The sequence below is a fragment of the Dendrobates tinctorius genome, unplaced genomic scaffold (assembly GCF_039654945.1).
Source record: "Dendrobates tinctorius isolate UK_male_01 unplaced genomic scaffold, ASM3965494v1 ptg000237l, whole genome shotgun sequence".
NCBI classification, from domain to species: Eukaryota; Metazoa; Chordata; class Amphibia; order Anura; family Dendrobatidae; genus Dendrobates; species Dendrobates tinctorius.
Window position 1 is genome coordinate 2,187,568 of NW_027361904.1, and position 12,811 is coordinate 2,200,378.

Genomic DNA, 12,811 nt, shown 5'->3' on the forward strand with positions numbered 1-12,811 from the left:
TTTTTTCCGCAGCGTCGGCACAGCGTTTTTTTTTCCCATTCAAATGAATGGTACTGTACACCGCAGCTAAAACTGCTGCGTGTCCGCAGCGGCCAAAACCGCTGCGGAAACGCAGCGGAATCCGCAGCGTGTGCACACAGCCTAATACTAGACATCATCCAGCACAGCAGAGTCCTGCAGACACTGAGATGCCTGGAGCTCCGCCCCTGATCATGTGACTGCTCCCCATGTGACTGATCACATGACTGTGACGTCACGCAGGTCCTGTCAGCACACGGAGGTATGTGTGCGCTGTCTTCTCACCCCGATCTACAGCACCTCATCATCTTCCCTATGCAGCGCCACTCAAGTAACATCAAACCCTTTCCAAAATACATCTTCAGAGCACTCACACCGAGTCCTCCTTCCCATTTGTACACGGCTCAGTCCTCTCCTCTTACAGCTCCATGGTGCGGCCCCTCAGTCCTCTCCTCACACGGCTCCACGGTGCGGCCCCTCAGTCCTCTCCTCACACAGCTTCATGGTGCGGCCCCTCAGTCCTCTCCTCACACGGCTCCGTGGTGCAGCCCCTCAGTCCTCTCCTCACACGGCTCCGTGGTGCGGCCCCTCAGTCCTCTCCACACGGCTGCATGGTGCGGCCCCTCAGTCCTCTCCTCACACGGCTCCATGGTGCGGCCCCTCAGTCCTCTCCACACGGCTGCATGGTGCGGCCCCTCAGTCCTCTCCTCACACGGCTCCGTGGTGCGGCCCCTCAGTCCTCTCCACACGGCTGCATGGTGCGGCCCCTCAGTCCTCTCCTCACACGGCTCCATGGTGCGGCCCCTCAGTCCTCTCCTCTCACAGCTCCACGGTGCGGCCCCTCAGTCCTCTCCTCACACAGCTCCATGGTGCGGCCCCTCAGTCCTCTCCTCACACAGCTACATGGTGCGGCCCCTCAGTCCTCTCCTCACACAGCTCCACGGTGCGGCCCCTCAGTCCTCTCCTCACACGGCTCCATGGTGCGGCCCCTCAGTCCTCTCCTCACACGGCTCCATGGTGCGGCCCCTCAGTCCTCTCCTCACACGGCTCCATGGTGCGGCCCCTCAGTCCTCTCCTCACACGGCTCCATGGTGCGGCCCCTCAGTCCTCTCCTCACACGGCTCCATGGTGCGGCCCCTCAGTCCTCTCCTCACACGGCTCCATGGTGCGGCCCTTTAGTCCTCTCCTCACACGGCTCCATGGTGCGGCCCCTCAGTCCTCTCCTCACACAGCTGCATGGTGCGGCCCCTCAGTCCTCTCCTCTCACAGCTCCACGGTGCGGCCCCTCAGTCCTCTCCTCACACGGCTCCACGGTGCGGCCCCTCAGTCCTCTCCTCACACGGCTCCGTGGTGCGGCCCCTCAGTCCTCTCCTCACACAGCTCCATGGTGCGGCCCCTCAGTCCTCTCCTCACACAGCTTCATGGTGCGGCCCCTCAGTCCTCTCCTCACACGGCTCCGTGGTGCAGCCCCTCAGTCCTCTCCTCACACGGCTCCGTGGTGCGGCCCCTCAGTCCTCTCCTCTCACGGCTCCGTGGTGCGGCCCCTCAGTCCTCTCCACACGGCTGCATGGTGCGGCCCCTCAGTCCTCTCCTCACACGGCTCCATGGTGCGGCCCCTCAGTCCTCTCCTCTCACAGCTCCACGGTGCGGCCCCTCAGTCCTCTCCTCACACAGCTCCATGGTGCGGCCCCTCAGTCCTCTCCTCACACAGCTCCATGGTGCGGCCTCTCAGTCCTCTCCTCACACGGCTGCACGGTGCGGCCCTTTAGTCCTCTCCTCACACAGCTCCATGGTGCGGCCCCTCAGTCCTCTCCTCACACAGCTGCATGGTGCGGCCCCTCAGTCCTCTCCTCTCACAGCTCCACGGTGCGGCCCCTCAGTCCTCTCCTCACACGGCTCCACGGTGCGGCCCCTCAGTCCTCTCCTCACACGGCTCCGTGGTGCGGCCCCTCAGTCCTCTCCTCACACGGCTCCGTGGTGCGGCCCCTCAGTCCTCTCCTCACACAGCTTCATGGTGCGGCCCCTCAGTCCTCTCCTCACACGGCTCCGTGGTGCAGCCCCTCAGTCCTCTCCTCACACGGCTCCGTGGTGCAGCCCCTCAGTCCTCTCCTCACACGGCTCCGTGGTGCGGCCCCTCAGTCCTCTCCTCTCACGGCTCCGTGGTGCGGCCCCTCAGTCCTCTCCACACGGCTGCATGGTGCGGCCCCTCAGTCCTCTCCTCACACGGCTCCATGGTGCAGCCCCTCAGTCCTCTCCTCTCACGGCTCCATGGTGCGGCCCCTCAGTCCTCTCCTCTCACGGCTCCATGGTGCGGCCCCTCAGTCCTCTCCTCACACAGCTGCATGGTGCGGCCTCTCAGTCCTCTCCTCACACGGCTGCACGGTGCGGCCCCTCAGTCCTCTCCTCACACGGCTCCACGGTGCGGCCCCTCAGTCCTCTCCTCACACGGCTCCACGGTGCGGCCCCTCAGTCCTCTCCTCACACGGCTCCACGGTGCAGCCCCTCAGTCCTCTCCTCTCACGGCTCCGTGGTGCGGCCCCTCAGTCCTCTCCTCTCACGGCTCCGTGGTGCGGCCCCTCAGTCCTCTCCTCTCACGGCTCCGTGGTGCGGCCCCTCAGTCCTCTCCTCTCACGGCTCCGTGGTGCGGCCCCTCAGTCCTCTCCTCACACGGCTCCATGGTGCGGCCCCTCAGTCCTCTCCTCACACGGCTCCATGGTGCGGCCCCTCAGTCCTCTCCTCTCACAGCTCCATGGTGCAGCTCCTCATTTCCCGCTTCTCTTCTCCAGCAGCCACAGCTAAACGCAGCTTCCTGCTATTGGGTCTTCATTGGACTGAGGGAGGCCACACATCTTCCAGTGACATCATTACCTCAAGAAATCAACTCTGATCTAGTCGCTACCGAGGTATGTGTGATTCTGTCACTCGCTTAGACTAGGTTCACATTGTCCGTAGCGTATCATCTGCATGCGCAAACGCATGTTTACACGGCGTTTTTTATCCACATCATCTTACGTATGACGGAAATAAAAAACGCTGCGTGTGCATGTGTGAGGAGACTGCAGGCAGGTAGGAGGCAGTAACAGACGGTACACAGACCAAGGGTGAAAGGGGTTTATTATACAGTAGAAACTCCATGCAGGGAAAAAATGGAGGGATAATATTTCCTAACACAGCAAAAGGCTAATGGGGATAACAGGCACAGGTAAAGCCGACAATACAATAAAATATAACTTATCACTCAGGCGCTAGTCACAGTTGAACTTCTGTCTGTGACTGGTGCTGCCTAGATTGTGTCGCAGTGGGGGTCTGTCACAATCCTGAGGTAAATAATGGTAGTATCTTTTGACGTTGGCGGTGTCCTCCCGTGGTCCCTGACGATGGCAGTGAATCCTCGGGATCCTGATGCGGGTCTTGGGTCCAGCAGATGAGGTGATCAAGAGGGATATGTCCTTATCCTCAGCGGTGAGTGTCCCAACACTACGGAGATTTGCAGCACTGCCCAAACACAGTTTACAATGGGCAGCCCGGTTCATTGTGCCGAATCGACACACGTCTAAGTCGCGTTCACAAACCTTGTCTCCCACGGTCAGTGCTGTCAGCAGAGGCGGCTGTGGCAGCGTTGTCAGCTGTGTCAGCGGTCTCAGGGAGGGCAGTGATGTCGGCTGGGACAGCGATGTCTGAGCAGTACTCAGTCGACGGTCTCCTGTCAAAGCGCTCTGCTGTCCCGGGCTCTGCTCTGCCCAGACACCTCTCAGCTGATTTTACCTCACAGGCGTCCCACTCGCCCAAAGTTCCCACCCAAACTGTCTGGTCACTCGCGTACTGCAGCTCTGTTCACTTAACCACACCCCTTTTTCTCAAACACAGCGTATGGTCTGGAGTCTCAGGCTGTGTGCACACGCTGCGGATTCCGCTGCGTTTCCGCAGCGGTTTTGGCCGCTGCGGACACGCAGCAGTTTTAGCTGCGGTGTACAGTACCATTCATTTGAATGGGAAAAAAAAAAACGCTGTGCCGACGCTGCGGAAAAAACCGCGCGGATTTGCTGCGGTTTTGAATCCGCAGAAAGAATTGCATGTCAATTCTTTCTGCGGAAACCGCTGCGGGTTCCTATCTCCACCATTGTGGAGATAGTGAATCCGCAGGACCAAACCGCAGGCAAAACCGCAGATAATCCGCAGGTATTTGGACCTGCGGATTATCTGCGGTTTTTGCAAAATCCGTGCGGATTAATCCGCAGCGGATTCCGCAGCGTGTGCACGTACCCTAAAGCTTTCAACCCCGCAATATAGGTGATAGCCCCAACGGTTCCGGACCCTTCATGGAGGAAACATGTGTAGTTTGTTCCTTCCCCTTACATTCCTCCTTTCTTTGTGCTCGCCATTCCACGGGCAAGAGTTCTTGAAGTATGCGTTGACATTCTTCTATGTTTCAAACAACTTGGTGCCAAACAAAACTATCCTGATCAAATCGGTGATGGGGTTTTCCTGCTGTCGAACATTCAGAACATCGTAAACTGGGAATATCAGTTGGTTCTACTTGATTAATAGAATCAGGCTGTTGCCGGTGGTTCAGCGGTTCAAATATCTGGGAGTTCAGGTGTCCCTTCCTCTTTTGAGTTATATTGATTTAAATCTGTCCCCATTACTGGACAAATTTAGGAAGAAAGTAGGGGTGTGGTGCAGGTTGTGCCTCTCTGTGGTGGGTAGGCTAAACCTGGCTAAAATGATTCTTATGCCCCAATTGTTATATATATTGCATAACTCCCCTGTTTGGATGCCCCGAAGGTGGTTTCGTATCATTAACTCTATATTTCGAGACCTGATATGGGGGAAAAAACAGCCAAGAATCAGACTGGAACTCATGCAGAGACCTAAAGATGGGGGGGGATTGGCTCTTCCGAATCCATGGATTTATTTTTTGGCGGCACAGGGTCAGCAGTTAAGGGGATGGAGTGAGGAGAAAGGACTGGGTTCGGTTCAAAGGATTATGGTTTGGTTGGTGGGAAGGGATCCGTTGGTTCAAGGTCTGGAGGCAGGGAATTTTGGGAAGTTGGGTGGGACCTATCCTACTTTGATGCTAATCCACAGAGTTTGGGAGGCTATTAAAAGGACAAGAGAAGTGGGAGCATTAACAAATCTCTCCCCAATTTGGAACAATGAAGTACTGCCGGAATTTGTTAAAATGGGGGAACTTAAAAATTGGGTATCACTAGGTATACTATATGTGGATCAGATACAGGATGAACGGGGGTTATTGTCCTTTGAGACACTGCAGGGGAGGTATGGGTTGCGGGAGACCAGTAGGTTTCAATATGGACAGCTGAGACATGCCTATCTGGCGCAGAGTAAAATGGTTGATATGAAAATTTGTAGAGATATTCTGGTGGACTATGTATGTGCGGTAGGTGGAACGAAGGGGGTAGTTTCAAATATTTACAGGGATTTATTACATACTTTTCTTAATAGATTTCCCATTAAAGCAAAGGAGAAATGGGAGGAAGAATTGGGAAGGATAGAGGAGGATATATGGGAAGATATCATGGCATATATTCCTCAGCTATCATTAAGTGAGCCTGGTAGACTTTCACAATATTATGTACTTCATAGAGTATATAGAACTCCAGATAGGCTTTATAGGGCAGGGTTGAGACAGACTTCTGAATGTCCTATTTATTAAGGTTGAAGGGAGACTTTAAGTCCATCTAGTTCAACCCATATCCTATCCTAACTGGCCCTAACATGTTGATCCAGAGGAAGGCAAAAAAAAACCCCATGTGGCAACAGTAAGCTTCACATTGGGGAAAAAATTCCTTCCCGACTCCACATACGGCAATCAGACTAGCTCCCTGGATCAACGCAACATTAAGGAAACTAGTGTATATACCCTGTAATATTATACTTTTCAAGAAAGGCGTCCGGTCCCCTCTTAAATTTTAGTAGGGAATCACTCATTACAACATCATATGGCAGAGAGTTCCACAGTCTCACTGCTCTTACAGTAAAGAATCCGTGTCTGTGAGTATGCTTAAACCTTCTTTCCTTCAGACGTAGAGGATGCCCCCTTGTCCCCGTCACAGGTCTAAGAGTAAAAAGATCATTAGAAAGGTCTTGGTATTGTCCCCGCAGATATTTATACATTGTAATAAGATCACCCCTAAGCCTTCGATTCTCCAAACTAAATAACCCCAGGTGTAATAACCTGTCTTGGTATTGCAGACCCCCTAGTTCCCTAATAACCTTGGTCGCTCTTCTCTGTACCCGCTCCAGTTCAGCTATGTCTTTCTTATACACCGGAGACCAGAACTGTACACAGTATTCTAAGTGTGGTCGCACTAGTGACTTATATAGAGGTAAAATGATGTTCTCCTCATGAGCATCTATGCCTCTTTTAATGCATCCCATTATTTTATTTGCCTTTGCAGCAGCTGCCTGACACTGGCCGCTAAATGTGAGTTTGTCGTCCACCCATACACCCAGGTCTTTTTCAGTGACTGTTTTGCCCAGTGTTTTACAATTAAGCACATAATTATACATCTTGTTCGTTCTACCCAAGTGCATGACCTTACATTTATCCCCATTAAAGCTCATTTGCCATTTATCAGCCCAAGCTTCTAGTTTACATAAATCCTCCTGTAATATAAAATTGTCCTCCTCTGTACTGATTACCCTGCAGAGTTTAGTGTCATCTGCAAATATTGAAATTCTACTCTCTATGCCCCCTACAAGGTCATTAATAAATATGTTAAAAAGAAGCGGGCCCAATACTAACCCCTGTGGTACCCCACTGCTAACCGTGACCCAGTCCGAGTGTGCTCCATTAATAACCACCCTTTGTTTCCTATCCCTGAGCCAGCTCTTAACCCACCTACACATATTTTCCCCTATCCCCATTGTTCTCATTTTATGTATCAACCTTTTGTGTGGTACCGTATCAAAAGCTTTTGAAAATTCCATGTACACCACGTCCACTGCATTCCCTTGGTCCAGTCCGGAACTTACCTCTTCATAAAAGCTTATCAGATTAGTCTGACAGGAACGGTCCCTTGTAAACCCATGTTGATATTGGAAATAGCAAATTATAATTATCCTCCATCCCATAGTCCCATGCCCATATACCCATCATACATATTCATGATCCCATAGGCCCGTGCCCATATACCCATCATACATATCCATGATCCCATAGGCCCGTGCCCATATACCCATCATACATATCCTCCATCCCATAGGCGAGTGCCCATATACCCATCACACATCCTCCATCCCATAGTCGAGTGCCCATATACCCATTATACACATCCTCCATCCCATAGTCCCGTGCCCATATACCCATCACACATCCTCCATCCCATAGTCGAGTGCCCATATACCCATCACACATCCTTCATCTCATAGTCCCATGCCCATATACCCGTCATACATATCCTCCATCCCATAGTCCAGTGCCCATATACCCATCACACATCCTCCATCCCATAGTAAATCATTATGACATCATAGTGAGCGGCGGGGCTTGCAACCTATGATGACATCAGCGTCACCATGGCAACCGTTATGACATCATAATGAGGGGCGGGGCTTGATACACACACTTTTTCCCCATTATGTATATAGGGGCAAAATTGTTTGGTGAATTGGAACGCGCGGGGTTAAAATTTTGCCTCACAACATAGCCTAGGACACTCTCGGGGTTCAGACGTGTGACTGTGCCAAATTTTGTGGCTGTAGCTGCGACAGTGCGGATGCCTATCCCGGACATACACAAACATACACACACTTGAGCTTTATATATCTAACTAGCTGAAGAGCCCGGCGCTGCCCGGGCATAGTAACTAACTGTGGTTAGTTATAACAAATTATAATTATCCTCCATCCCATAGGCCCGTGCCCATATACCCATCATACATATCCTCCATCCCATAGGCCCGTGCCTATATACCCATCACACATCCTCCATCCCATACGCCCGTGCCCATATACCCATCACACATCCTCCATCCCATAGTCCCATGCCCATATACCCATCATACATATCCTCCATCCCATAGTCCCATGCCCATATACCCATCATACGTATTCGCCATCCCATAGTCGAGTGCCCATATACCCATCATACATATCCTCTATCCCATAGTCCCATGCCCATATACCCATCATACGTATTCGCCATCCCATAGTCGAGTGCCCATATACCCATCATACATATCCTCTATCCCTTAGTCCAGTGCCCATATACCCATCACACATCCTCCATCCCATAGTCCCATACACATATACCCATCACACATCCTCCATCCCATAGTCGAGTGCCCATATACCCATCACACATATCCTCCATCCCATAGTCCCGTGCCCATATACCCGTCATACATATCCACCATCCCATAGTCCCATGCCCATATATCCATCATACATATCCTCCATCCCATAGTCCGTGCCTATATACCCATCATACATATCCTCCATCCCATAGTCCCGTGCCTATATACCCATCATACATATCCTCCATCCCATAGTCCCGTGTCCATATACCCATCATACATATCAGCCATCCCATAGTCCTGTGCCCAAATACCCATCATACATATCCTCCATCCCATAGTCGAGTGCCCATATACCCATCACACATCCTCTATCCCATAGAGCCGTGCCCATATACCCATCATACATATCCGCCATCCCATAGTCCAGTGCCCATATTCCCATCATACATCCTCCATCCCATAGTCCCGTGCCCATATACCCATCATACATATCCTCCATCCCATAGTCCCGTGCCTATATACCCATCATACATATCCTCCATCCCATAGTCGAGTGCCCATATACCCATCACACATCCTCTATCCCATAGAGCCGTGCCCATATACCCATCATACATATCCTCCATCCCATAGTCCCATGCCCATATTCCCATCATACATCCTCCATCCCATAGTCCCGTGCCCATATACCCATCATACATAAAATTTCGCCTCACAACATAGCTTAGGACGCTCTCGGGGTCCAGACGTGTGACTGTGCCAAATTTTGTAGCTGTGACGGTGCGGATGCCAATCCCAGACATACATACACACACACACACACATACATACACACTTTGAGCTTTATATATTAGATGTGTGTATGTCCGGGATTGGCATCTGCACCGTCGCAGCTACAGCCACAAAATTTGGCACAGTCACACGTCTGGACCCCGAGGGTGTCCTAGGCTATGTTGTGAGGCGAAATTTTAACCCCGCACGTTCCAATTCACCAAACAATTTTGCCCCTATCTACATAATGGGGAAAAAGTGTGGGTGTATCAAGCCCCGCCCCTCATTATGATGTCATAATGGTTGCCATGGCGACGCTGATGTCATCATAGGTTGCAAGCCCAGCCGCTCATTATGATGTCATAATGGTTGACTATGGGATGGAGGATGTGTGATGGGTATATGGGCACTGGACTATGGGATGGAGGATATGTATGATGGGTATATGGGCACGGGACTATGGGATGGAGGATATGTATGACGGGTATATGGGCACTCGACTATGGGATGGTGGATATGTATGATGGGTATATGGGCACGGGACTATGGGATGGAGGATAATTATAATTTGTTATAGCTAACTACAGTTAGTTACTATGCCCGGGCAGCGCCGGGCTCTTAAGCTAATACATATAATTGTCTTATCATGTCTGTCTGTAACCGAAATCTTGCGTCGCTGATTAGTCACGGCTTAACTGCCGCGACCAATCAGCAACAGTCGCTTAGTCGTCGCGGCAACACGGCCGCATCACTTATTGTACAGGCACATTACAGCCGTTAAAGGCATCACTGCTGCGTCGCTCATTACACAGGCACAGTCCTGTACATATACAATACATTAGGTAAGAGCAGAACAGTGACTGCAGATCTGGGTGAAACTGGAGTACAATACATTAGGTAAGATCTGAACAGTGACTGCAGCTCTGGCTGTAACAGGAGTAGAGGGAGTAATTGGCAGGGGCTGGTTGGCACTTTTCAGCCTGGGGGGCAATCACAAGGCAGTGGCCCTCCAGTTGCGGTGCTTTTGGCTTGCTTATCTCTGGCCGCTGCATTAAAGCAGCAGAGATAACAGGCTTTAATAACAGGCAAGTACATAGATATGGGAACAGAACGGAGCTAGCTGCATATATATGGGAGCAGAACCAAGTTTGCTGCCTACATAGATACTGTAACAGAAGCAAGCTGACTACAGAGGTATGGAAGCAGAACTGAGCTTACAACAGAGATAAGGGACCAGAATCGAGCTTACTACAGAGATATGGGATATGGGAGCAGAACAGAGCTTACTACAGAGATATGGGAGCAGAACCGAGCTTACTACAGAGATATGGGAGCAGAACCGAGCTTACTACAGAGATATTGGAGCGGAACAGAGCTTACTCCAGAGATATGGGAGCAGAATCGAGCTTACTACAGAGATATGGGAGCAGAACGGAGCTTACTACAGAGATATGGGAGCAGAACCGAGCTTACTACAGAGATATTGGAGCAGAACAGAGCTTACTCCAGAGATATGGGAGCAGAATCGAGCTTACTACAGAGATATGGGAGCAGAACGGAGCTTACTACAGAGCTATGGAAGCAGAACCAAGCTTACTACAGAAATAAAGGAGTAGAACCGAGCTTACTACAGAGACAAGGGAGCAGAACCGAGTTTACAACAGAGATAAGGGAGCAGAATCGAGCTTACTACAGAGATATGGGAGCAGAACCAAGCTTGCTGCCTACATAGATACTGTAACAGAGGCAAGCTGACTACAGAGATATGGAAGCAGAACCGAGCTTACTACAGAGATATGGGAACAGAACAGAGCTTACTACAGAGCTATGGCAGCAGAACCAAGCTTACTACAGAAATAAAGGAGTAGAACCGAGCTTACTACAGAGACAAGGGAGCAGAACCGAGTTTACAACAGAGATAAGGGAGCAGAATCGAGCTTATGACAGAGATATGGGAGCAGAACCAAGCTTGCTGCCTACATAGATACTGTAACAGAAGCAAGCTGACTACAGAGGTATGGAAGCAGAACTGAGCTTACAACAGAGATAAGGGATCAGAATCGAGCTTACTACAGAGATATGGGATATGGGAGCAGAACCAAGTATACTACAGAGATATTGGAGCAGAACGGAGCTTACTCCAGAGATATGGGAAGAGAACGGAGATTACTCCAGAGATATGGGAGGAGAACGGAGCTTACTCCAGAGATATGGGAGGAGAACGGAGCTTACTCCAGAGATATGGGAGGAGAACGGAGCTTACTCCAGAGATATGGGAGGAGAACGGAGCTTACTCCAGAGATATGGGAGGAGAATGGAGCTTACTCCAGAGATATGGGAGGAGAACGGAGCTTACTCCAGAGATATGGGAGGAGAATGGAGCTTACTCCAGAGATATGGGAGGAGAATGGAGCTTACTCCAGAGATATGGGAGGAGAACGGAGCTTACTCCAGAGATATGGGAGGAGAACGGAGCTTACTCCAGAGATATGGGAGGAGAACGGAGCTTACTCCAGAGATATGGGAGGAGAACGGAGCTTACTCCAGAGATATGGGAGGAGAACGGAGCTTACGGCATACATATTGTACCAGAATCTAGATTACTACATCAATACAGTATCAGAACCAAGGTTACTGCTTAGATATGGTACCATACCTGAGCTAACTAACATACAACTCCAGAAACACGGACCTTTAAACACATAATATGGCAGGGGGCATTGCCAGGGTCCTTAAAAGCTCAAGGGCCCAAGCCCCAAAAAGCATGTCTCCCCATAAGACCAACCTTTAGCCATTTAAAATAGCATGTATATATAATTACAGTATACCACTGTTGCTACCCAAAAAACACACAATGCAAAGACCAATATGATCAATTTTACTACTATAAAAGGCCAAATCAATACGTCTGCACAATTCCCCACTACCATCACCACCACACCGCGAATGCATAATATAATATGACCATTACCTCTACATAACAAAACACTCTAATCAGACCAATGACACCACCATACACCTTCTACTACATAATGACCGAAACACATTAAGCTGTTACTAAATAAATAAAAAAAACAAAAGCTACTAAAAAGAGCACTAGTCCCACCTTACAGGAACCGTATATTGGTAGGTACCAGTCCTGCAGAACACATACATGATTACAGTCAGGGCTGCCACTAGGAATTTCGGGGCCCCCATACTGGCAAAATTTTCGGGACCCCTTGAGACTCCACCCAGGCTCCACCCCAGTTCTGCCTCCACACCTCGAGCCTGCCACAGTCCCACCGCCCGCTCTTAACCAGCAGCTTTTGTTTTGGCCAAAAGAATTTTTAAGCCACCACCACAACAAGGTAGACTCTTTTGGCCGGGCCATATTCTACTCTTACTTATTAAACATTTCCTAAAATATCCAATGCTCTTTTTAGGTTTATTTTTATTTATTTTTCTATAAGGGAATGAGTCGCATATATTTTTTAGAATGACCATTAATGCCACATACAAGGGACAAAAACCGTCACACCATGACCAGACCATATATTACCACAACATAGCGACCGAATAATACCATATATAAGGAACAAATACCTCCATACCATGACCAGACCACATATTACCATCACATAGTGCCAAATAATACCACATACAGGGAGAAATACCGCCACACCATAACCAGATCACATACTACCACCATATAGTGACCGAATACTACAATACAGATCATTAATAAAAAAAATACACAACACTAATGCCATTATACA

The 12,811-nt window shown here is 50.1% G+C and overlaps 1 protein-coding gene across 1 annotated transcript in view; it reads left to right on the forward strand.

Annotated features, from left to right (window-relative positions):
- LOC141060472 (uncharacterized) overlaps nt 1–12,811 on the forward strand; it is a 167,087-nt gene that overhangs the window by 56,670 nt on the left and 97,606 nt on the right. The window contains 1 exon segment of the mRNA XM_073556737.1: nt 2,805–2,921. Within this exon segment, the coding sequence (XP_073412838.1) occupies nt 2,805–2,921 (117 nt within the window).